At 50.2% G+C, this 27,200-nt stretch overlaps 1 protein-coding gene across 2 annotated transcripts in view; it reads left to right on the top strand.

Annotated features, from left to right (window-relative positions):
• PHAF1 (phagophore assembly factor 1) overlaps positions 1 to 27,200 on the top strand; it is a 271,043-nt gene that overhangs the window by 104,394 nt on the left and 139,449 nt on the right. For both annotated transcript variants that reach the window (XM_086947677.1, XM_086947678.1), the window contains exon 2: positions 661 to 743. In XM_086947677.1, coding sequence (XP_086803803.1) covers positions 661 to 743 — 83 coding nt within the window. The remainder of the gene's footprint in view (positions 1 to 660; positions 744 to 27,200) is intronic.

Here is a 27,200-nt window from a genome sequence, read left to right as displayed (position 1 = left end):
AAAGCAACAGAATGCATCTAACCTGGGCTGACATTGGTTACCTGGTCAGTTACTAACGTTTTGCTTCTCTGATGGGCACACTCAAGAAATATCCCTCCATTACGCCAGATTCACGGAAAGCAAAACGTTTTATGTATGCCAAACACTACTCATGAACGAGAAGTCCAGTCCAGCCATGTCACTGCCCTAGCAAAACATCCGGTGATTATCCTGAAACTAATTTCTAAGTAAACATCTGATTTCAGATAGCTGAGCATATTACATTGTCGGAAGGTGGCTTAAAATAAACCAAAGCCACACATCCATCAGCCAATTATTTGATTTTTTGATGTTAATGTAGCATTACAGTAGCAGCTTCTAACAGTCTGTCATAGTTTTTTTATGTCTAGTTTATTCCTTGTGGGGAATTTGCACTTGAAGCTCCTGAAGTGGTGTTGGCATCTCAGTGGAGGTCATACTTAAAGTAGTTTTATCGATGGAATTCTCAGATGAAGCACACTATGCGGCTAGCAGAAGCCGGTAGCTAATTAAAGGGCTTTCCTCTCCCTGCTGCCACACACTTACCCTCTTAGTCAAAAGTCAATCCAATACTTGTGAGGGGGCATGTGGCCTGGAGGACGAACGTGTCAAGTCTATTGATTTTGTTTCTTTCCTTTCCAGGAATGCCATTGGCTCAAGCAGTAGCAATTCTTCAGAAACACTGTCGTATCATCAAAAATGTCCAGGTTCTGTACAGTGAACAGGTGAGTGCGACAGATAAGTAAGACAAGTAGCTGAAAGTTTTGATTTGGCAAGTGGAAGTTAATGTTTTATTTTGAGCTAGAAATTTCAGTAAACAAATTAAAAAGCAGATTGTATTTAATCTTGTGCCCAGATGCTGCCAATCGCAAATTTGTCACAATATTGACCAACAGTACATCTTGTTGTTGTAATACTTTATTCGACTAACAGTATATCATCAAAGTAAGTATATGTTTATTGAAGTATATGTTTTACTTTATTTTTTACTACCCACCTACTTTCCTTGACAATATAGTCATGATTGATTTTGTGGATTTTATATTGTTGTAGCTCGGTATTTCAAACAAGATATAGTGACCCTTTCAACCCTCTCAATGTGTGTAGTGCATCAACATTTTGCGGTATTACTCAAAATTATGTTGGAGCTATACATACATGGAGCCAAAAAAAAGCATGCCCAGCCACTCGATCCACTCCTATGCCCATGACCTCCTGGTGGCCTTTTCAGCTAAAACTGTGTAAGAGTCATTTTTTTACTTTTTTTTTCTCTTTTAGTAACTAAGTTTATATTTGGCTTTTGCAGACATTTAACATCCTATTATGTATACGACAGCCAAGAAAATACAAATAGAATTATAGATGGGTAACAGTGTATTACGGGGATATTTTTCACTGAAGGGTTCTCAGTGACATCAAACCGACAACAAGAGCGAAGGTCGAGTTGTCCATGTCGTCAGTCGGAACCCTGAGGTGAAAAACCTCCCCATAATTCACTTTTTACCCATCTATAATTTGATGTACTGTATGGCCCCAAAATCATCTGCCACTGCTTTCAACTGCTACGCAGTGGCAGAGGAATAATCGGGAAGCCATACATGTCACGGCCTCCTTGGCCACCCCACCATGTTCCTTTCCTGTTCTGCAGCTGTGCTTTCTGGTTTCAGTAAAATCGGACAAGCAGAGCTGCGGAGACAGGCGCTAAAGTAAGCCTTTATGACATCACAACAGTGGGTAACCACTTTTATTATCAACTGTTATTATGTTATAGTAGTAGGTTATGAGAGTTAGAAGCTGAAATAAATGATAAAGACTTGCTATGAGAACCATGGTAGGGGTAGGTTTGGGTTTTGGGGTACAGGGTATATTTATAGGGTTAAGATGGGTTAGTGTTTAAGGGTGTTGGGGTATTTTAAGGCATAAGGGTGGGTTTGGATTTGGGGTGCTGGGGTATTTTAAGGGAGCAGGGTCGTATTAGTTTTTAGGGTGTTAAGTGTATTTTTCCGGTCTAGGGAAGACATGGCTTGGCATTTCGGGCTGCACTGTTCCCATGAGGCACAGGGTCAGACTGATTTGCATATAGCCATGTCTGACCTGGGGTGGCAGAGTGGGCTAAAGAACGGTGATGGATTAAACCCAGATCTTTTGACTGTGTGTGAGTGTTTGATTGATTCAAATGCTCCGTCCATCACCACCCCCTTTTGTACTGCACTTAGCATTTAAGGAACATCTTAAAACAGCACTTCCCACATCCCGAAGGCCTGTCAGCGCTGTACATACAATTGCTGTGCCAATCAATTTAGTAAACAAAATCGTTGCATGTCAATGATATCATATGCATCTCCATAACACTTTTTTTAATTTTTAAGAAAACAAACAAAACCGCAAGGTTGCAGATCAGTCACTTGCTCTTACTCTGTCATCAACCCCTTCTCGGTCCCCCACGATCTCCATCGTGCTCCCCCACTATGGGCTCCCCATTCCAGCACCACAGCCAACCTGAGCACTGCAAGGGTTATCACCTCTGTAACTCTAAGGCATTGGCTCCCTCCTCAGCTCCCGCTCCATTCGCCGCTGTCGCACCCCCCACTTCCACCACTCAAATATGTGGTGTATAGTCCCCAAAAGTTCTTTGGTATGCACCGCGGAGGGAGTAGTTCACTAAAGTTTTCTGTTTGTGTGCAGCAATAAAGGACATTGCGCGACCATTGCGGTATCATGGTTAAGGGTCCTCTCAGCCAACACATCGCAACTCTGCGCTTTGCCATCAGCAGCCCCCAGTCCACCAGTCTTCAGGCAGCTTTCGGCAGTTTCCTAGTGTAGCCCAGGAGTGCTACCGCCGGGTCAGGGGGATGTCCAGCTCCACGATCGTGCTTATCTCCCGAAATATGTTTTCCCAGTATTTAAAGACACCAGGGCAACCCCACTCTTAAGTGGATAAAGTCCGCCGTTGGGTAGCGACACTGTTCATAAGCTGCGTCCTCCCACAGTCCGTACCTGTGCAATCGCTCTGGCGTGTAAAACTCTGTTAATACATTTTAAATGTATCAATCTATGTTTGCCATGCAGAGAGATGCGCTTCGTGTTAGCCCAGCAATATGACCACTTAGTGTACTTGTTAGCTCTATGGGACATTGCCAATTTATATAGATTGGAGACCAGTTTGCGTGGGGATTTCGACTTGATGAGATATGTCAGCTCTCGAACCTCAGGGGTTTCGTCCATGTCGTCCCCAAATTGCCTCTGTGCACTCTGTGAAACTGTAAACTTTGCAGTAGCGAAGGAGTGTCTGCAATATTCCTGTCTTCTTCCCACGTTTTAGCAACGCCGTCCGAGAACAAGTCTCCCACCTTGTGGATGCCCAGTGCAAGTAACGCCTGAACCACCCCCTTGTCACTGCATGGGGCCAACCAGATCACCCAGTCTATAGGCATTTACGGGGAGTATAACAGTGCTCCCGCCGTTTGCTGCAGTATGCAGTGCCATGCATGCCGAGTCGCATTCAGAGAGTCTAGAATCCCGGTCCTACGATCTGCCGGTTCGAAAATAATAACTAACAGGAGAGAATTGCCAATACTGATGAACAAATAATTCATGTATTTTTTAGGTACAGTACTTGAAGCAAAATTCAAGACCAATAGCTAATTAATAACTTTTATTATTCTTTAGAGTTTTATCAACACAACAAATCATATATTTAACGATTGCATATTCCAAAAAACACACAAATAACCATATAAAACAGGGGGTCGATATTCAGGAATCATTCAACATATCACACATATCTCAGACATACACAGTACAACCATTCAAGGGAGGGAAAAGGATACAATTGCTAAGAGCAATACAAAAAAGTTTTTCAATATTTACAAAATAGCACAAGGTGAAACCAGAAAGAAAATTGAGAAAACGAAAAGAAGCCAGGGTCTGCGAGGCACTTGACAACCAGGTTGATTAATAATTAATCTGATAAACAGTACATTCCTATGGAAAAAATTCTATGTTATTTAAAACAGGTAATGTACAAGAAAATGAGGACAAGCAAAAAAATTATAATTCATGACATCCATGCTTGTCACTGTTGCAGACGGCTGTATGGCTATGGCCTACGCGTTTCGAATCCCATTGGATAGTGGGGATTCTCTTCAGGGCCTGGTGTTTTCTCTAAAGAAATAGAGAAGAGAGAAAACCAGAAAAGATAAGGAATTACAACATCCTCCAAGTTTATTTTTCAGTAGATCAGCATCAGGCGCTGCACTTAGTGACCACCCCTTTCTCCACAGAAACTTACCAAAGGGCAACAGTATTCAAAACTTTGAAGGGCCTCAACTTTATCATAGGATGGAATATGCCAGAACCTGGAGGGGTTAAACCATAGCTGGAGTCAGCGGATTAAAAACAAGAATGGAGGCTATCAGTGGAACTGGGGGCTGTACATTTACTTACGTTTCTTTCATAGGAGAGAATATCACGGTAGGGAAAACCACAGTGGAGACCTGTGAGGAAATGACCGTATAATGCATCAGTACGATCTCCTTACAATGAGTCAAAGAGGTAGCAGTTACAAGTTTGTGAAGTCTCACCTATTAATTAAGTAGCTGAAATTCAATTGCGCCGAGGAAAGAAGATTCGAGAAGAAAGTCGAGCTTCTAATGTACACCTTATGTGGTGAAAAGCAGGGGCAACTTGCACCTTTCAGTCCGTTTAACTTGTAAAGGACTCTAAAAATAATAAACCAGGAGAGAAAGCGATTTAAACATGCTGTCGGGCGACAAAGTCGCAAACAGTAATTGTTTACAACGTGCGGCATCTTACCGCATAGATCAGCAACACTCAAGGGTTTGAGCAGGATAGATGGCAGATAGTATTATTTAGTCCGTAAGACGTGTAGGCTAGTCTGGAAGAAACAAATGGTAAAGGCGATTCAACAAATGGTCTAGCAACTATGTAGCAGGCAGTGATTTCACAAAGGGCGGCGTCTTACCGCAAAAACATGCAACAATCAGTGAACTGCTCCGGGGAAGTTGATACAATGTAGCCCTGAACGGCTCGAGGGAAGTTGATACAATGTAGCCCGAAATATGTTTTCCCAGTATTTAAAGACACCAGGGCAACCCCACTCTTAAGTGGATAAAGTCCGCCGTTGGGTAGCGACACTGTTCATAAGCTGCGTCCTCCCACAGTCCGTACCTGTGCAATCGCTCTGGCGTGTAAAACTCTGTTAATACATTTTAAATGTATCAATCTATGTTTGCCATGCAGAGAGATGCGCTTCGTGTTAGCCCAGCAATATGACCACTTAGTGTACTTGTTAGCTCTATGGGACATTGCCAATTTATATAGATTGGAGACCAGTTTGCGTGGGGATTTCGACTTGATGAGATATGTCAGCTCTCGAACCTCAGGGGTTTCGTCCATGTCGTCCCCAAATTGCCTCTGTGCACTCTGTGAAACTGTAAACTTTGCAGTAGCGAAGGAGTGTCTGCAATATTCCTGTCTTCTTCCCACGTTTTAGCAACGCCGTCCGAGAACAAGTCTCCCACCTTGTGGATGCCCAGTGCAAGTAACGCCTGAACCACCCCCTTGTCACTGCATGGGGCCAACCAGATCACCCAGTCTATAGGCATTTACGGGGAGTATAACAGTGCTCCCGCCGTTTGCTGCAGTATGCAGTGCCATGCATGCCGAGTCGCATTCAGAGAGTCTAGAATCCCGGTCCTACGATCTGCCGGTTCGAAAATAATGGCTGGAAGGGGGATCGGGTCTGCGAACAACCTCTCAAGTTTAAGATATGGTACATTGTCCACGCCGTGGATCCAGCAGAGTGCCTGTGCCACTCTATAATACAGCTCCAGGTCCGGCGCTCCCAACCCCCTCAGATGATAAGGCAGTGTGAGAACTTGCCATTGAACCCGGGGCTGCATGCCCGCCCATGCCAGCCTCATCATGGCTTTCTTGAGCCTGATGAAAAAGGAGCGCAGCAGTACTATCGGGATATTTTTAAACAAAAAGCGGAATCGCGGGAGAACTACAATCTTCATGATGGAGATCCTACCAAGTAGCGAGAGTGGGAGCCCAATCCATGTTTCAACGTCGTCCTCCAGCTTGTCCACCGCAGTCCCATAATTTTCTCTGAAAACAATTTCCGAATCCGTGTGTAACCTGATGCTGAGGTATCTAACTGAGTCACGGACCACTGCAGTGGAAACTCCATCTCAAATGGGGAAGTGGATTGGGTGAGCGGAAAGGCGATGGACTTAGCCCAATTAAACTTTAACCCAGAAAGTGTCCCAAAGTGGACCACCTCCCGAAGGACCAGGGCTAGATTGTTTTTGGGGTCTCACATATAGCAGGGTGTGCTCGCAAATGGCAATTTCGTAGGTGGGGAATCGGACGCCCTTGTGGCTGTGGTATTCCCTGAGCACACACGCCAAGGGTTCGGCAATTAATGCGTATAGCGTCTGTGACAAAGGGCAGCCCTGGCGCTTCTCCCTTGTTATGGGAATTGCGTCGGTGACCAGATCCCCCAACCGGTTTCGTGCACTAGGAGCGTTATATAACACTGCAATCATTTGCAAAAAGATAGGGCCAAGCCCCATTCTGGTCAGCACTTTTCGCATAAAGGGCCACTCCAACGAGTCAAACATTCTTCATATCCAAAAAGACTGCGTTTGCTTTTGTGTCCTGCCTGACGTGTTGCATTGTGCCAGAGACCGTGTGCAGATTATAGGTAAGGTTTCTATCGGGGCAAACCCGGCCTGCTCTAGGGCTACTAACTTGGGGGTCAACAGGGCCAGACGCGTAGCCAAGATTTTTGCAAACAACTTAGTGTCCACGATTAGCAGGGAAAGCGGGCGGTAAAAAAACCGAATAAAAAAATGTTTAAAAAAAAAAAAAAGGAAAGCGGGCGGTAAGATCTGCACTCCTCCAGGTTTTTCCCTGGCTTGGGAATATGGCGACCAAAATGGCTTCTCTCTCATTAACTGTGACCACTGTCCCGTGACACACATCGTCGAATAACTCCGCTATGTGCGGGAGCAGAAGGTTTATAAAAGTCTTATAAAAGTTCACGGTGAGATCGTCTGATCCAGGAGCGCTATTCGCATTCATTCCCGCTAGTGCTTCCAAGATCTCATCCATTTCCTTGGGTAGAGATAAAAATTCCCTATATATGTTGGATAGGAAGGGTAACTTAATGTGCTCCAAGTACGTTAATATTCCTTCACCCATATCTGACTGGCATAAAGATCCGTGTAAAACCGTTGGAACCTGTTAGCAATATCCACTTCTTCGGTGAGCAGGTCACCGTCTTCTGAGCGGATAGCTGTAACGAAGGTCTTACCCCTTCTAGCCTTCAGGTAATTAGCCAGCACTGATCCCGCCCTGTCGCCCTCCCCGTACGTGCGAGCTGTAGCATATGTCCCCAAATGCTGCACCTCGCTATCTGCCGCTTCATGATATTCATCTAGCAATGACTTCATTACCTCTGTGGATTCCCCGCCCCGCCCAGTCCTGACTGCTGACTAGCTTCCAACTCGCCCAGTTGGCGCTCCAGACTTGACAGTCGCTGTTGAATGTCCCGCAGCACCCTGGAGTGTTAAGACATGGCCACCCCCTAATGTATAACTTGAACGCCTCCCACACCGTCTGAAAACTATCCACCGGCCCTACATTGGTAGCAAAAAACGTTTGTCGCCTTCGCAGTTGTTTCTTTAAAAAAGACATCCAGCAGAGAGTAAGGGGGGAATCGCCATGTGAATGGGGGAATAGTCTTCTTATGGGTGGACAAGACCAGAAGGACGGGTGAGTGGTCCAACAGGGTTCTCGGAAATACCTGACATGAACATATCTGTGACATAAGGGGTGTTGATATTAGCCAATAATCAATATGTGTGAGCAGGTTATAGTAAGCACAGCAGTGTGTAAACCCGCCCTCCTCAGAATGACTTCCTCTCCACACATCTGCGAGGTCCTTGCTAAGCATTACCCTTTCAATGACTCTGACCGCCGACTCCGGCCGTCTCAACGGACCACCCGACCTGTCTAGGGACGGGTTCCTGATCAGGTTGAAGTCGTCACCCCGAAGCATTTGCGCAGTCCCATGTCTGCTCACAGTGGCAGCCAGCGTGGTGAAGAACTCTGGGCAGTCATAGTTGGGGCCATAGATATTAACCAGTAGCAAGTCAAGTCCCCTACCCCGACATCGGGAGATCACAAATCTACCATCCGCATCTGCCGTCAGTTGCAACGTATAGTCAGACTTGGGGTTGACCCATGTCATGACCCACCCTTGCATGAGTCGTAAAACCTGCTGCGTTAACGTTCCCCAGACCTATGGAATGCATCATTGAACTTTGCAGTGGGAGGTGCGTCTCCTGCAGTAGAGCAAAGTCTACATATGTCTATTGAGGTAGTTCAGTACTTTGCGCAATTTGCGGTGGTCATTCAGGCCCTGCACGTTCCACGTTATTGCTCTAAGGGAATCTACTGGCCTTTGCCCAGCAGCCTCTCTAGCCGTCACCATCCTATCTGTCGAGTGTCCTATAGTGTTGTGCGTCCTGCAAGCGAGTCAAGCGTTGTGTAATGTCTAACTTTGCTGCTGACCTCACTAAACTCACAAGAAAACAACAAATCACAACCCCACCCCACCCTCCCCCCACTCACTGCTGACCACCCACAACTCTGCCGCGCTGCATGCCCGTAAAGGGACTTCCCACACCTCCCGCCACCCACCCCCAGCATAAGCATCTGTAGTGGTGTTTTTCACGTGCGGGCGGAGGTCGTTCTATTCGCTACCACAAATGCAATGCCTGTTTGTCCCTTGTCTCTAGCTCCAAGCATAGACCGCTATTATCACCCTCACCACACTTTCACATTCTGCTGCAACACATTCCGAGCACAGCTCCCCAGTCCCAAGTCGCGCATTGTCCAGACTCGCGCTTACAAATGTGCATTCCCATTGGTCCCTCCCGACATTTTACCAGAGACTACTGGACACTGTACTACTATCTAATACCTAAGGACACCATTTAGTCTCGGTGTTGTATTGTGCCCGCAATCAACCATAGCAGCACAGCATTATATATACAATACCATCACACTCTCCAACTCCCCCCTGCTCCCCCAACACAAAAAATACTTATCAAGTGCCTGCTACTGAACCGGCCTCAGTCCTGTTCCTCCAATGATCCCCCAGTGGCCTCGTTCAGAAGCTGCCGCTGGTCCCTGTTCCAGTCTTTAAGCACCTTCTGTAGAGCCTTAGGTTCTGTGAAGATATGGGATTTTCCCTGCTGGTTCACTCGCAGCTTGGCCGGGTACAGAATAGCATAGTCAAGACCCAGCTGATGCAGCTGCTTCTTCATGGGGACAAATTGCCGACGTGCTTCCTGTACTCGGGCGGTGAAATCCGGGTAGAGCGATAAGTTCGACCCCTCGCACGACAGCGTTTGTTTATCCCTTGCCGCCTTCAGTACCGCATCTCTATCCCGATAGTTCAATAGTTTAGCGATGATTGGTCGTGGCGGAGCACCTGGCTGCGGTCGCGGTCCCGGTCCCAAGGAGCGGTGAGCTCTTTCCACCACAAACATATTCGAGAACACCTCTGCCCCCAATAAGTCAGTCAGGAGCTTCTCCACAAAGCGTTCCATGTTTCCCGTTTGGGTAGTTTCCGGCAGGCCCGTAATTCTTATGTTGCAGCGCCTCGAGCACGCTTCGAGGTCCTCTGTTTTGTCCTGTAGCACCTGCATTACCCTGCCGAGCTTTTTATGCTCTTTATCCAATGTTGTCTGCTCTTCTTCCACTTCCGTGAGGCGTCGTTTGGACATATCGAGCCTTTCCGCGTGCTTGTCAAGCCGTTCCCCCCATTCTCTCCATCCTGTACGAATAGGCGTCGATTTTGGTGCCCAGGGCCGAGATGCCACTCTGCAATCCCTTTTCCATTGATATTAGTAAGCTGCAGATATCTTGCTTGTCTTCTATGGGGGGTGCAGGTCTGGTATCTTCTCCCGAAGCGGGGTCATGGGACTTAGAGCGCTTCTGATCGAAGGTCAACTTGGACTGAGTTCTGTCCGTTTTGCCCATCGTCGTCTTCCTATGTAGTGCAGTTATGCTGAAGTCGATATTGAAGACCCCTCCCGGTGCCCGCAATCAAGAGCTCAACCACAGAACATTCCAAGGTGCAGGTCGCAGAACCCCCAATCTTGTGGGTGTTTCCTGAGGGAGAACCGAAGTGTCGCACAGCAACTCAGCCACAGGGGGCGCCACCTGGTGCTGCCCGCCGCCCCAACCAGAATCTGGCCTCTTCCCGTCCTGCGGCTGCTCCGCCGATCCTCTTCACCCGCTACTGCAGACTTGTGCAACACGGACAAACATGTGGCTCACTCCTTGGCACCCTGTACCCTGCACGCCAACTCTCAAGGTGCCCGGACAAATTAATGATCCGGCCTCTTGGTGCGTCACCGCGTGTACAGGAAATCCGCCTGTCGGCAGGGGCCCCCTCTCAGTCTCTCTCCTTTGCTTTGCCCAGCGTAGTCCTTCAGGGTCCTCCGCAGCCGAACCGCCGCGCCTGATTGCTCTTCTCTCACTATTTATGGCAGTAGTCCCCAAACGCGTGCTCCAGTTAGGGCTGCCCCAGTCGGGACCACAAGACACTTGCCCAGCACAGCGTCTAGAGTCAGCTAGCGCCCCCGTAGCAATGGGGTGCCCACCAGTCGCCAGCTCAGATTGGGTTGCGTCTGCTGTCTGTTCCCGCAGTCGGCCAGTTCCAGCAGAGTCCGTGTTTTAGCAGCCTGAGGCCCCCGCTGCTCAGTTCTCTTCTGTGCCAGGCATAGAGGTCTTGCTGCAGGGTGCCAAAAAACGCCAAATCATTGCCCTTGTGTATCGCAGCCCCAAACCTCTCCTCAGAAAGTGTCTGCTGGCACTGTTCACAGTGTAGTCTCAGGGAGAGCACCCCACTTCAGCCCTGTGAATGGGCGGCAGCCAGTACTCGCCCGGCTGTACACAAAATGGCGGAACCGCCTCCTAGGTCGTCCTGTGTCAGTGCCTTCAAGGCATCAAAGGCCAACCTGCTCCTCCCGGGCGCGCACTATAACTTGAGCACGTAGCCCCACACCTCCACTGCTGGCTGACCACGGGGTTCGTAGCCTCTCTGGCCGTGCTGCTCTTGCGATGGGGTGGGGTGGGGGGGGGGGGGGCGAAAGCCTCCACGCTGGCTCCCATGCTCCCTCGTTACTACCTCCTATTTCCTTGTCCCTAGGTTCGTGCACCCCGTCCCGCTCGCTGCAGCCTCACCCCTGCCTCTCATGGTTCGTTCTGCCATCCTCTCCTCGCCGGAGTCCAGAACCACGGAGACCGGCCCGACAGCCGCACTCTTCGCCGCACGCACTATGACGTCGCTCCGCCCCGCTTTTACTTTGTTCGCGGGGGTCGGCGACCTTACTTTTCCGGGGACAACGGAGCTGATAACTTCGCCCAGGGAGGGGCTAGGAATTCCCGGGTCTTCTGCCCATCATGCGCCGACTTTCCGACGGCAGTGGAGCTGACCTCTGCTACGATGGCGGTGGTGTGAGGTAGGATATGTGCAGGATTATTCCTCTGTCCTGTGGAGCTCAAGGCTCAAGCGACCATTTTAGTTGCGAACCAAGCTCCGACCCCGGGTGTTTTTGTTAAATGATACTCTGGAGGTTTGTTTCCCAGAAGAAGGCCCAAATCGTATCTCTGATATTTGCCCCAAAAACCTGATGCAGGATCGCAGATTAGAAATGTTATAATATATACATCATTGTAGGTAGTGTTATCTTGAATTACTACTGTGTCTATCAGATTGATTCTAGAGCACTCATTTTTCGATGGTCTTTGCATAGTTTTGTGATATTGCACAACCAACACAGTGCTGGGTCAATTGTGACATGGATGCCCAGGTATTTGAAGCTATGATGTGAACCTTGATCTTGGGCTGTCATATAGTTTCTGAATGACCCCCTTGTATCAGTACTATGATTAACGTATCCCAAATGATTGTCAGTACAGATGCCTCTCCATAACTGTCTGATTTTCATTAATCTATCTTTGTATCATTAGGGTTCCTAGGTAGTTGGAGCATGTTGTCCACATATGACAGACGGCTAGTTATGTTTTAACGCATTTAAGACCATTAGTTTGTTTAATTTTGTATTTTTTTTTATGGTCGCTGATGTCTATTACCCTACCTCTGAAGTCATTTATGGGGCAGCACACAGGTTTATTGGAGCCTGAGCCATGCTCTAGTAGGATATTTCCTTTTTATCCCCTTTAATGCCTCGCATGACTTTTCTTTTTGTTACCAGACCACTAGGTGGGAGGTACACAGTAAATGACCTTGATGGGTAGCTAAACCCAAACTATGAACATACCACCAAGTACCTCAGCCTGAAATCTAATCACATGGTAATGATGATCATGGAGAAGTCTGTTAAAGAATTGCCCATTATTTTTAAACTCATTGCTATAAGATGGTCATGAAAATCGACTCTGCCATCCCTCTATATCCACCAGGTCACATGCTGATGAACAATATTTGCCGCAGTTTGATGTGAAATATGTTGGTGATTGATGAAGTTTCTGAGAAGTTTACCTAGAGATGTGCTTTTTGGGCTCAGGCACAGTGTGCCTGTTGGGGTGTATCAGTTAGGTGTCTCTTCAAATATGATATGGGTGGTGGGGATGACATCCTGGCGAACATTGACCATTGGTACCATGAGGCTCCCCTGTAAATGTTGTGTTGTTTGTACCCGACAGAAACCCTACCGAGTGACCAAATTAGTGATCAAAATGACAATGTCTTGAGAAGGAGAAAAACTTTCCTTCTCTCAGGCTGCTCCATGAGCTCCTGCTTAAGGCAGTTGTCTGTTAAATAAAGACAAATTTGCCTAATAAGGGTTTTTGCTGCAACCATGCCAAGTCTTTCACCTCGATAGTCAAGCATCCCGGCTCCTGCAATGTGGACACCATCTGAAAACAATCCAGCACATCTCTGGTTGCCACAAAGTAGACTGGTGTAGAAAAATGACCTCTGACTTATCAAGATCGTGTCATGAAGAAATGCAGTCACTTTAGAGTTTCATGGTTGAACTCTTAACGATGTAAATGATTCATGGTAAGATTAATTGTATCCCAAATATTTTCTGTTATGTTAAAAAGCTTGCATGGCTCAGTCCATCGAAGACTAGTGTTATACACTCCTGTGTAAAGAGAGATATGTTGCTTACCTGTCATCCCAGGAGCACAGTCCTATGTTCTCGACCGTACTCCAAATAGAGCTTTGGGCAGCCTCACCCAAGTGCTCTTCATGTTTTCCAACCTTCTTGCAGGAAGATGCGTAAAATATTTTATTTAGGCAAAAGCTATATCAAAACAACCATTTGCACTTGATGCAGGCTTACCATTTTCTAGATCTTATGTGGAATGTATTGAAGATTCTCACCATAACAGGCGGATACTCTGGCTTGAATAGGACGTCACTTATGAGCTGTGCATAAAGGATCTTCCCTTAGAGTTTTAATTGAGTGATGTAGGCATCGCTAACTTTCAGTTTACAAATCAAGCATACTCTTGCAGCTTTTTTTAAGGCTGAATCATTGGCGTCCCTTTGGTAGAAAAATGCTCTGCATTTCATGTTTAATTAATTCAGAAATGGCTCCTTCAATGCCAGGCAGGTGCATTGCTATTAAAGGTTCTATCCTCCGCTTCTACACTCTGGTGAATCTTCCTTGCATTGTTTTGTTCCATTTTGTTTTTAAGCTTTCCAACCACGAATATAGTGCACAGCTGTGCACTGTACTCACTCACTTTCCTAACTTATCCAGCAGCCTAAGATCCAGAAATCCTAGAGCCGAATGGGCAGGGTTCTACGCCCATTATCCTTACTCGTCTAAGGGCACACTCACTTTACCGATCTGCATTGCACTCTTTCTCCCTCTCACACTTACTTACTATACTATAGTAATCCACGATCCTAGAGCCAAATAAGTATCATCCATATCCTCCCTCTCTAAGGCCACACAACACTGCACAGCCAGCAGTGTGCTCGCTCACTAGTTCCGTCACTCTCTATTAGCCGAAGATGCTGAATTCCTAGAGCCAAATGAGCAAGATTATGCACCCAGCATCCCCCTCTAAACAAAATTGGTCGTATGCAAAACTGTGATACACATTATAATACACCATATTGAGGCAAGAGCAGAGCTTTAAAAAAAATGTAGAACGCTTTACTATTTTGCTAAAACCTACAGAATTCCGACCTGCTCAGAACACTCTACAAGAAATGCAAATAGAAACTTGCTAGGCATCGGCAGATATGTCTCTGATGCAGGGGGCCATCACCGGAGACAGTAGGAGATGGCCAAACAAAGCTGGTTCTCACTGTCTGCTGGAAGGGTAGGTCAGGATTGCATTTCGGTTGTAAGTTGTAAAATCAATATAAAATATATTGAAACCTCTATGCTTGGTATTACTATCGCCTGATGTCAGAGTCCCTTTCAACTGGCAACAGGGCTTGTGGGCTCAACCGTGGTGGTTGAGGCCTTTTACTCCTGATGCCCGAAGCCCAAACTACTATGGATCCTGAGCAACAGGGCAAAGTACCACTTCTGCACTTGACTCTCAGTGGGAGCTGTGGACAAGCATAGACTTCCTAGGGGAGAGGGTGGGAGAGAGCATCTCTCCTTCAAGCAGCATTTCGGGTTCAATCCAGTCATCAAAGCTGCCCCGCTCGGCAAACACAAGGTAAGTCACTTTTTCCCTAACAAGGGGATGGGGTGGGGGGAATTCAATCATCCGACACACGACTGCAGCCCATGCGAGTGTGCAATGTCTTTGGCGGCATCCATGTAGTCCTCGGGGAATCAGTCTGGTGCGGATCACAGTGTGTGGGCCTAACCAGCTGGACTTATCCCTAAACCTTGCATCCGGGCAATGATCTGAATTCTTGGCCACAGCGGTACCAGCAGCCATCCAGGGAAATTGGGTTGTCGCATTACTCTAGTCTCGTCTAGGTGCAGACTCTTCTGGTGCGCTTGTCCTTGCTGGAGTGGCCCCTCCTGGCATAGGGGGTCAACCAATATCAGCTGACACAAGTCTCCTGCTACTAGCCCAAAGTGGCCCTCTGGCACACAGGGTGACCGTGGTGAGGCAGTGCAGGCCTGGCGCTTCCTGCATGACTCAGATCACTATGGCCCTCTCCTGGCATGTAGGGGTTGCTGGACCGTTCCTGCACCAGGGCGAAGACCTGAAAGTGCTCAGTCATTCTCCTCACACCTTGCACGGGTAGTCCTCTCGGCAGGCCCCCCTCTGGCCCTCACTCACTCCAATGCTTTTCTCTTTCTCACAGGGCACACTGATCTTAGCAAGCATGCAGGCGCTGGTGCTCCAGGTCAGGTGGTCTTGGTTTCCCTGGGTGATGTCCCCTCGCCCAGCAGAGAGACAAGCAGGCCTTGGCCCCTAGTCTTGGTCACAGGCAGAAGTCTTGCAGAGCTTCCCTTCCTCTCACAGTCCATCGGGCTGCTTAGCAGGTAACCGAGTTTGGTGTCTCAACCTCCCATTCTCATAGTCCCTTTTCAAACACCAAAATGCGTTTATGGTCAGAGTCTTTGAAGTTTTGTGTTGCGATTCTGCTTCTTTTGAAGTGTCCACTTTTCTTTTTCTTCTTTCTCCTTGAAAGGATGTCTGTCACAGCAAGCAAGACTCCGAAGCTGATTGACCCACAAAACAGTCCATTTGAGTGATAAGAGTTCACACCTGGATGTCCGCCACAGTGATATGGGCATCAAAAATCAGTCCCAGGCTCCTAACTCAACTTTTTAGGATTACCTTATCAGCCCATCTCCTTCCTGATATGTGTCCAGACCCCTTCCTTGCGATCTATCACTGAATCAAAAAGAAACCCTTTGAAGTGTAAAGGGAGGGTTCCTGTAGCTTTTCTTTATTGTACTGGGGTATGCAGTTTGCAAACACACACACTGCCAGCACAGACATTCACAATGTGTGCGCTGAACAAATTTTCACCCTTCATCTAATGTACTTCACACAAACCCACATACACCCAGCACATGCTTTCATTGCGCATGCGCTGCACAACACTACATCTCTTATGTAATGTATTTCCCGCGGGTACAGATATTCTCAGTACATTCACTGACCACACATATACCGTGCAGTATTGCTCTATCCCTGTACTGTACCCTTCCCAGGTATACATCTAGCGCAGAGTCATTACTCATGATGTCTTTGGTGGTTTAAGCACATAGCAGCAGAGGTTTTAAAAAGGAGAGTGAGCCTGCAGGCCTCACTCGAGTGACGCAGGGTAAAAAGGACCTGTTCAGTACTACTATCTGTTGGACCTGGCCTCGTGGCGTGGTTCCCCCCGATCCTCAGCACCCCGTTAGCTTGGCCCTGCGCCCAGAAACCCCTGGTCGTCCTGTCCATGTCCGCCCAAACGCCGACGACCAGCCCCGGCATACCCCCATACTCCTCCCCGGCCCTGCGCGCCAGACACTGCAAGGCCCCATGGGCACCGGCAGCCATTTTCCCTTCCCGAGATCCCCGACTCCCTGGGCCTAGCATGACCCCAGCCCCAGCGACACTTAGGCTCCAGACGCGCCATCCCCAGCTGGGAGGGTGAGGGCTCCCCGAGTGAGATAAGACAGGGAGTTTCGATTGCACCTCCGGCTTCCCCTGAGAGACTGGTTTCTGTCACACCTCTGGCCTTCCCCCTGGGAGCCGGTTTCGATCGCACCTCTGGCCTCCCCGAGTGCTGGCTCCAGACCCTGCTTGGCGTCTGGGAATTCCCGGACGCATCCTCAAAGAGAACAAAAGGCCTACTGCCGGACCTCACCAACGACCAGCCCCCCAAGGCCTAAAACCTCCGCCTGCGAGGGTCCCGGACATCAAAGGGCCACTGGACTATATCAAGGCCTGCCCAAGAACTAGCGGCAGTTGTATCCTGGACAAGAGAGCCCTGCTGATCTGATCGCGGCTTACCCTTGGGGAACACTGAACTTTGGAACTCTTCGAGCCCTGCTGACGCTGTCGCGGCTCTTCCTCGTAACTACGGAACCGGAACATCGGAGCCCTGCTGACCTAGTAGCGGCTCGATCTTGAACCTTCAAGATCTTCATCGAACATCCTGAGCCCTGCTGACGTGGTCCCTGCTCCTCAAGAACTATCCTCCGGATCGAGCCCTGCTGACTTCGTCGCGGCTCGAGGAGTACCCTGGTCTGGCTGGACCATCGCCGCTACCAACACGAACAGAGTCGACTTGAAGTGAGTAGGACAACCAGTACAACTATCATCTCCCGTATCCCCCCGGCTCGAGGATTGAGAGCTGTGCGCAGGGTACGCTTCGTACTGGCTAAAAGACTAAGTCTGTCCCGCTTCCCTTTTACCCAAATCTCTGAGACTTTACGATCGCTTGTAAATAAGAGCGCTGATTCCTTTTTCTGTTCATAAAGAACTTGTTACTGAAAACCTACGGTCTGGTGTCCGTTCGTAAGTGTGGTGTGATCTCAGTGTGTACGATTCATTACTCTAAGTTCTCCCTGGTGAGGACCTCTCATCAAGGCTCGGCATTATTGGCAGGAGAGGTGGGTCACGGAGCAGTCGGTGGATATAGCCTGGCCTCTGGGGCCGCCCCTTCTAACATTGGTGGCAAGCGACAGGATAAGAGCCTACGTCTAGGAATCGTACAGTAAAACGACTGACACACCACCTGAACAAAGAACAACCATGAGTCTCACCGGAACAAGCAAAAGGACCACATTCCAAAAGGACCTTCTGGAAGAATATACCCACCGAGAACTGAAACAATTCTGCAAAGACTTCCACATCGCTACCACTGGGCTAAGCACCAAAGACGACTACCAGAAAGCCCTGGCGGCCTGGGTAGACGCCGCGGCCCACATCTCCACAACAGAAGGAAATGGCATGCAGGGAGAGACACCGATCGAAACCTACGGCCAAGAAGAGGAGGGAGCAGACTCCCTGACACGGAATACCAGCGCGGAGAAGGTTCTGTCGATAGAGGAAATGACAGACAGATAACGCAACCGAAACCACAAGCTAGAACTGGCACGCCTTAAAATAGGAGAACTCAAGTTGGCTGAAAAGAAACTGGCCAAAGAACAATTACGGCTGCAAGGAGAACTGGAAGAAAAGAAGCTCCAGAGGGAGCATGAAGGAAAGAAACTCCAGCTTGAACATGAGCGCAGTTTAAAGGAACAAGAACTCAAGGCCAGAAACGAAGAGGCCCGACACCCGGGGAGCAGAGAAGCCCCGTCCCCGGCAGAAGCTAAAGTGCATATACCAAAGGAAGTCGTGAAGGAATATTACAAGGGGGACGACATCCAGCAATGGTTCAAGGCGTATGAGGTCGCCCTGACCTCCCATTGAGTGCCTGAAAAGGATTGGGGGGCCGGATTATGGGGTCGCTTCCTCAGTGAGGGGAGAGACACCATGCTGGACCTACCTACCACTGTCATGAACTCCTACCCCCATATGAAGGACGCCCTACTATCTCGATATGGGCTCACCCCCGAGATGTACCGGCAACGATTCAGAGACGGCAAGAAGATCCCCGGCACCACTTGGGTGGAATACGTGAATTTCTACAGCCGGGCCTTGGAAGGGTGGATCAAGGGCAGCAAGGTGACCACCTTTGAAGGACTCATTGATCTCATTGCCTACGAACACCTGTCCAACAACTGCTTTGTGGAATTAAGACAGCACCTTCTGGACAGCAAGTTGGCCGACCCCCGGAAGCTGGCTGTCGAGGCCGATCGATGGGTGAGCACCAGAGTCCCACGGGGTTCCGTGGGGGATTATGGCCGAAACGAGCAAGGATCTCCCCGCCAGAGGGGCGGGGGGGGGTCAGGGTAGACAGAGGGGACCCCAGGCAGGGCCTCCACGAAGCCCCCCTAGAAACCAGTCTGCGACCTCCCCTCCTGCCACGAGGGCAGGGTTCCCCCCCCCCCAGCTAGACAGGGACCCAGAATAAGCACAGCCTGCTACCGTTGTCAACAAACAGGGCATTATGCCAGTGACCCCAACTGCCCCATGCTCAGAAAACCCGCTGCTGCGAGCCCCCCGCGCGCCATCTAGCCACAGTGGCCCTGGAAGAAGAAGAGATAGAGGACACAGAGGGGTGGGAACCAGCAGTCATGACCTTAGTCTCCCTGGGGATAGAGAGATGGTTCCTGGAGCTCTCCTGCCCGATAACACTGAAAAATACCGACAGCAGGTGACAGTCAACGGGCACCGCATAAGGGCCCTCCGAGACACAGGGGCCAGCATTACTGCAGTAAGGGGGCACCTAGTTACAGAAGACCAAATCATACCCCACGCCTCCTGCAGGGTGATCTCCGCTGACAACTCCGTCCGCACCTGCCGAATAGCTCAGGTCCCGTTTGAGTGGGAGGGCGTCTCCGGGGAATTAAGAGTAGCAGTCCGCACCGACATGCCTGTGGACTGTCTACTAGGTAACGACCTGCAGAGCGCCCAGTGGAAGCAGGTGGAGCGGCGAACTCTCCTGTAGATGGTGGGCCTGCCCGAGTGGGCCTGCGTGAACACACGATCCATGACCGCCCGAGTGTCCGCCCCCGAGGGGGTGGAACCCGAGAACCCTCGCCCTGTCCCCGCCGAGCCGGAGGGCAGCGGGCGAACCGAAGGCCTCGATCTTTTCCCCGGCGAGGGCAGTGACCCCGACCCAGGTTCCCTGGGCCCTGCCGAAGAATCAACCCCGAACACGGACGACCTCCCGAGCTAGCCCAGTGGCGCCAGGAGGGGGGGCCTTCTCGAGAAGAGTTCTGCCTGGAACAGACCTCCTGTCCCTCTCTAGTAGGGCCGCGGCAGCAGGCCGCCGCCCAGGCCGCCGGTGACCAGTCCGGCTCCCACCACGTATATTGGGAAAACGGCCTATTGTATAGTGAGCAAAAGTCCGCCGAACTAGGGTCAGCCCGGGTGCTGGTGGTACCCCTACATTTCCGCGGCTTCCTCCTGAACCTGGCCCATGATGTGCCCTTGGCGGGACACTTGGGACAATACAAAACCTACCACCGTCTGGTCACACATTTCTACTGGCCCCACATGCGCTCCGATGTGGAGGCCCACTGCAAGTCCTGCCCCACATGTCAGGCCAGCGGAAAGAGCGACGGGAGGCGCAAGGATCCCCACCAACCCTTCCCCGTGGTCGGTACCCCCTTTGAACGGGTGGGAATAGATATTGTGGGGCCCCTTGACCCCCGGACCTCCTTAGGCCACCGGTTCATCCTTGTCCTGGTAGACCATGCCACCCAATATCCCGAGGCCATTCCCCTCCGAACGGTGACGGCCCCCGTAGTGGGGCGGGCCCTCATGGGGATCTTCTCCCGGTGGGATTCCCGCGAGAAATAGTGATCGACCGAGGGACGAACTTCATCTCCAAGTACATGAAGTCCCTCTGGCAACAGTGTGGGGTGACGTACAAGTTCACCACGCCATACCATCCCCAAGGTAACTGCCTGGTTGAGCGGTTCAACCGCACCCTGAAAGGAATGATTATGGGTCTCGAGTAGCCCCTGAGGCGCAAGTGGAACGTCCTCCTTCCCTGCCTCCTGTTCGCTTACTGAGAAGTTCCCCAGAAGTCCTTGGGGTTTAGCCCTTTCGAGCTGCTATATGGGCACCCCGTTCGGGGGCCCCTCAGCCTGGTCAAAGAAGGATGGGAGACGGAGTCTCTGGACCCCCCCTCCAGATGTGTTTCGATACATTCTGGCCCTCCGAAACCAGACTCGGAAGTTCCGAGAGCTGGCCGAGGCAAACCTTGAGGCCAGTCAAGAAGAGATGAAAAGGTGGTAGGACCAGAATGCCACTCTGGTCGAGTTTCAGCCCGGACAACAGGTCTGGGTGATGGCCCCTGTGGAACCTTGCGCCCTGCAGGACAAGTGGACAGGGCCCTTCAAGGTGGTAGAACGAAAGAGCCAGGTTACCTACCTCATCGATGTGCAGTCCCCCAGGAACCCCTTGCGGGTCCTTCATGTGAACCGCGTTAAACCCCACTTTGTGCGGTCCGAGTTGAGTTTGCTCCTCGCCACCGACGACGGAGCGGAAGAGGACACGGAGCCTTTCCCTGATCTCTTGTGTGCGAAAGAAAAAGATGGCTCCGTAGAGGGAGTGAGTCTCTTCTCCTCCCTCACCCCCGAGCAGCGTGAGGACTGTTGCCAGCTACTGGGACAGTTCTCTGACCTTTTCTCTCTCGTCCCCGGCGTCACCAGTTGGTGCGTCCACGATGTGGACACCGGGGACAGCCCTCCGGTACGGCACAGAGCCTACCGCGTCCCCGACCGAGTCCGAGCCTGCATCAAGGCAGAAGTCTCTAAGATGCTAGCCCTGGGAGTGGTCGAAGCCTCCAACAGCCCATGGGCCAGCCCCGTGGTTCTGGTTCCGAAGGCCGCCGCCCCCGGCGCTGTTCCCGAGCTGAGGTTCTGTGTGGAGTACTGCGGGCTCAACGCAGTCACCAGAACCGACGCCCACCCCATTCCCGAGCAGACGAGCTCATTGACCGTCTAGGATCTGCTCGCTTTCTCAGCACCTTCGACTTGACCAGCCGATACTGGCAGATCGCCCTGACAGAGGGAGTCAGAGAGAGATCCGCCTTCTCCCCCCAGGATGGTCACTACCATTTCCGGGTGATGCCCTTCGGGATGAAAAACGCCCCCGCCACCTTCTAGAGGCTGGTTAACCAGGTACTGGCTGGGTTGGAGGAATTCAGTGCCGCGTATCTGGACGATATTGCGGTATTCAGCTCCCACTGGACCGAACATCTCCTCCACCTCCGGGAGGTCTTGGTAGCCCTGCAGAGGGCGGGTCTCACCATCAAAGCATGCAAATGCCAAATCGGACAAGGATCCGTGGTCTACCTGGGGCACCAGGTCGGGAGTGGCCTCGTAGCACCCCTCCAACCCAAGATAGATGCAATCGTGGCCTGGGAGGCTCCCACCACCCAGATGGAGGTGCGGGCGTTCCTAGGGCTCATGGGATACTACCGAAGGTTCATAAAGGGGTATGGCAGCATCGTAGTTCCCCTCACAGAGTTAACCTCCGAAAACCAGCCGAAGAAAGTTAGCTGGACCCCCGCCTGCCAAGAGGCGTTCGAAGCATTGAAACACGCCATGTGTACTGCTCCTGTGTTACAGGCCCCCGACTACTCCCGAGAGTTCGTGGTCCAAACGGACGCATCCAAGCAGGGCATCGGAGCCGTCCTGTCCCAGATGAACGAGAAAGGCCTGGATCAGCCACTGGCCTTCATTAGCCGGAGGTTACTCCCTCAAGAGCAAAGGTGGAGCACCATCGAGCGGGAGGCCTTCGTGGTGGTTTGGGCCCTGAAGAAGCTGAGGCCCTACCTGTTCGGTGCTCACTTCCGGGTCCAAACCGACCACTGACCCCTCTGGTGGCTAATGCAAATGAGGGGAGAACGCCAAATTGTTGCGATGGTCCATCTCCCTCCAGGGGATGGACTTCACTGTTGAGCACCGGCCTGGTGTTGACCACGCCAACGCAGACGGCCTGTCCCGATTCTTCCGCCTCAGTGAAGAGAACCCCCAAGAGGATGGGTAGTTCTCTCCGCCTTTCAGCTGGGGGGGACGCGTGTTGGACCTGACCTCGTGGCGTGGTTCCCCTGATCCTCAGCACCCCGTTAGCTTGGCCCCACGCCCAGAAACCGCTGGTCGTCCTGTCCATGTCCGCCCAAACGCCAACGACCAGCCCCGGCATACCCCTGTACTCCTCCCCGGCCCTGCGCGCAAGACCCTGCAAGGCCCCATAGGCCACCGGCAGCCATTTTCCCTTCCCGAGATCCCTGACTCCCTGGGCCTAGCATGACCCCAGCCCCAGCGACACTTAGGCTCCAGACGCGCCAGCCCCAGCTGGGAGGGTGAGGGCTCCCCGAGTGAGATAAGACAGGGAGTTCCGATTGCACCTCCGGCTTCCCCTGAGAGACTGGTTTCTGTCACACCTCTGGCCTTCCCCTGGGAGCCAGTTTCGATCGCACCTCTGGCCTCCCCGAGTGCTGGCTCCAGACCCTGCTGGGCGTCTGGGAATTCCCGGACGCATCCTCAAAGAGATCAAAGGGCCTACCGCCGGACCTCACCAACGACCAGGCCCCCAAGGCCTAAGACCTCCGCCTGCGAGGGTCTCGGACATCAAAGGGCCACTGGACTATATCAAGGCCCGCCCAAGAACTAGCGGGCAGTTGTATCCTGGACAAGAGAGCCCTGCTGATCTGATCGCGGCTTACCCTTGGGAAAACTGAACTTTGGAACTCTTCAAGCCCTGCTGACGCTGTCGCGGCTCTTCCTCGTAACTACGGAACCGGAACATCGGAGCCCTGCTGACCTCGTTGCGGCTCGATCTTGAACCTTCAAGATATTCATCGAGCATCCTGAGCCCTGCTGACGTGGTTGCGGCTCCTCAAGAACTATCCTCCGGATCGAGCCCTGCTGACTTCGTCGCGGCTCGAGGAGTACCCTGGTCTGGCTGGACCATCGACGCTACCAACACGAAATTAGTCGACCTTGAAGTGAGTAGGACAACCAGTACAACTATCATCTCCTGTATCCCCCCGGCTCGAGGATTGAGAGCTGTGCGCAGGGTACGCTTCGTACTGGCTGAAAGACTTTTACCCAAATCCCTGAGACTTTACGATCCCTCGATCGCTTGTAAATAAGAGTGCTGATTCCTTTTTCTGTTCATAAAGAACTTGTTACTGAAAACCTACGGTGTGGTGTCCGTTCGTAAGTGTGGTGTGATCTCAGTGTGTACGATTCATTACTCGAAGTTCTCACTGGTGGGGACCTCTCGTCAAGGCTCGGCATTATTGGCAGGAGAGGTGGGTCACGGAGCAGTCGGTGGATATAGCCTGGCCTCTGGGGCCGCCCCTTCTAACACTATCCCAACACCATATGCTGCAACCACCATGCTCGTGCTTCTTATCTCTTGGTGATGGTGGTATCCTTCCATCATTATGAGGGTTGCGCTTTGGGTACCCCTCTGATTCAAAAAAGTCCGCAATCCATGAGACAGGCCTATCTATGTCATGGCGCACATGCATGAGCCATGTTCACCTATGCCAAAAAATCAGCACAGGGGATCCAGACAACAGTACAGTGAAGCACTCGGGGCATTGGTTGTCCATTACCATGTTGAGGACTTCCCCGTCCCAACACCTGATTTAAGGGTAATCGTTTTATTGACTGGAGGGTTAAGAGGCTGAAGTCATCCCTGCCAGGCTTTGGGTCAGAAATCTGTAGAGCACACATCTCCGCATTGAACGCCAAATCGCGGCTATCTTACGGCATCAAACACATAAGCTTCTGAATCTTTAAGGGTAACTGGGATATTCAAGCCCTCGCAGAGCATGGAGGTGGATAAGTACTGGTGATCTCGTTGAGAAATGTTCAAGTTCCTCAAGCAGCTGCAAATACTCCACCTATCACCTTTTCCTCCAAGAAAGGATCCTTGGTTACTTTGATGTTGGTGTGCAGTAGTAAGTTATGGTGTGGATCATCAACTTCGTGCTTACTGGCACTAGTGGTTGCCATGCAGTTGAGGGAAATGCTCTTTATTTTGCTGAAAGTTATGCTTTGTGTCGGATTGCTTGGGTCTACATTGGGAAACCGCCACTACAACGCGGCCGTTTCCACAAATGCACTAACCACGCATGCTTTACAACGCATGTGTGGTTACCACTATAACCTTTACCACGCATTCCTTTACTACGAAATACATAGTAAAGGAATGTGAGTTAAGGGTCGAATAAAAAATGGGGGCCCCAAAAAAAACCAAACAAGTGGGTTTTAAAAAAAAAAAACGAAAACTTACCTAAAAAACGCTCTTCTGTGCCTCTTGTCGTTCATGGAAAGAGCCTCCGTAACGACGGGATTACGTACGTGCGTCTACGTACTGCATTTAAAATAGAAAAAGGACCACTTAAAACAGTTAGAAGGAGAATTCCGTCCATAGAAAATGTAAGTATATTTTTTTATTATAAAAATGTATTCGGTTAGGCTTAATTAAAAAAATATATATAGATTTGAACTAAATAATCCGCCATGCAGTCGGTTTACCATGAAAATGCCAATATCATGCATAGTTAAACAACAAAATAGTTTTAAAGGTATGCGTGGTAAAGGCATTTTCGTGGTAAACCATATGCCTGGTAATGGCATTGCGTTGTAACGCATGCGTGGAAAAGGCATGCGTTGCAACAGAATGCGTTGTAACATCATACAACCGTCTACATTCAGACGTGTCTGTCATCAGCTGTGCTTCTCTAGCACTGAGATGGTTCCTTCAAACTACAGACCATGGCAAGGTATAACCCTGTTCCCATAAAACACATATTCCACCTGATATGTGAGGCTCAGGTTTACATGGTTTTCAAATGTATTGATCGGAGGGGTTCTTTTCGTGGTTTCTTGGACACTACTAGACATCAGGGTATGCATTTTACAAATGGTACCTTTAAAAAGTAAAACAAAGGTCGTTTATTGGCACCAGGCAATAGCCTTCCTAAAGTGTACAGCACGTGTTGGTAAAATTGAGTTGTTCACCCTTGAAATGCACCGATTGGAAGACCATGTTTCTGTGCTGGTGCCGTAGTGCGTCTGTTTTGACCCCTGTCCTCTGAATATTTTTAAAGCTCCAGGTAGCTATGCCTTGCCTGCCTTCCGTTTTCCATTTGCTTTTAGTTCGATGTCAAAACGTCACCTAGATTTGCTGCTAAGTGCTGAGGTGAGCGGGAGCCGCGTCGCTCAAAGCTGACAGACCTGTTATTATTGCGTGCGTGCGTGCGTGGTCACGCCGTACAGGATGCTCGGCTAAGCGCGTCATTGGTTCTGAAAATCATGATTTAGGAAGGTCAGGCAAGGGTTCTTGTAATTCTGATCTTTAAATAGCCAGCTGTTGATCTTGGAATAGTCTTTGAGAGGCTGGAATGGGCGGCAGAAATGGACGTGATGATGCGCCTTTTCAATGCTCGGCTTTTTATCTGCTGCAGCGTTTGGTGGAAACAGAATGGACAGGGAATATTGTAAAAGGTGAAAGGCGTTCCTAACAATGGGTTGTCACGTTGCACTAGTTGTAGGGTGGCCAGATCGTGCGACCCAAAAACCGGAACATTTCGCAAATGCACATCAATATAGCAGCAAAGAAGGACAGCCCTCATCTTCATAGAAACATAGAAGAGGCACTAAGAAAATAAATAAAATGTCATTTTTGAAACCAGCATCATACCTGGCAATTAAATTGCTTACTCATAACTGCTTTCTAGCCCTGCGTTGGAACATCCAAAAAAGTGCCTCTCACTATTTTCCATTTACCGTATGAAAAATCCGGGACATGAGCCGTTTTTACCGAAATCTGCCGGGACAACTGTTGAAAACCCGGGACGGTCTGGCCAAATCCGGAACGCCTGGTCAAATCCGGGACACCTGGTCACCCTAGCTAGTGGTCAAAGTTCGAAACGCTTAATTGCTGCCTCTGTCACTGGGGTTGGTATTGCAGCATTGCTTCAAAAGCAGCCCCCAGTAAAACAAGCATTTAAAATGCAATAGGTCTCGCCCTCGTTTAAGTTAAAGCAATTCGGTTTGTAATAAGGTGGTTTTTAGGTCTCGTGACCTATCGATGCGCATGCGCATTGATAGAGAAGCGAGACTATAGGGCTTTAAACAAACTTTAACTAACTGGGCGATTTGGTGCTGTGCCCGTGGCTTTTAGGTCAATGCGCAAGCGCATTGACCTAAAATGCGCGTGCACATCACCAAATCGCCGTCTGTTCCCTCAGCCGCACTCCAGGCCCCTGCTGCTTTCACACCCTCTCCCCGCTCCGCCCCCTCCCCTGCCCGCCGTGTCGCATTTCTCCTCCCCCCTCCCCTTCTCTGCCTTCCCTCCGTCTTGTTTTTTTTTTACCCGCTCCGCCCCCTCCCCTGCCCGCCGTGTCGCATTTTTCTTTCAAATGCTTCCACCCAGTTTGCGATCCTGTACACATTCATTCCCATTGTTTCCAGTTGTTAGACGACGTGAAACATTGGCAATAAACGGACGAATATTTTGCTGGCAGTAACGTATCTTCTGGCTGACTGGATTAGCATCGATATTTGAAGACCGCTTGCTTGTAGCTAAAA

The sequence above is a fragment of the Lissotriton vulgaris genome, chromosome 12 (genome assembly GCF_964263255.1).
Source record: "Lissotriton vulgaris chromosome 12, aLisVul1.2, whole genome shotgun sequence".
Taxonomy (NCBI): Eukaryota; Metazoa; Chordata; class Amphibia; order Caudata; family Salamandridae; genus Lissotriton; species Lissotriton vulgaris.
This window is presented reverse-complemented; position numbering and strand designations above follow the sequence as displayed.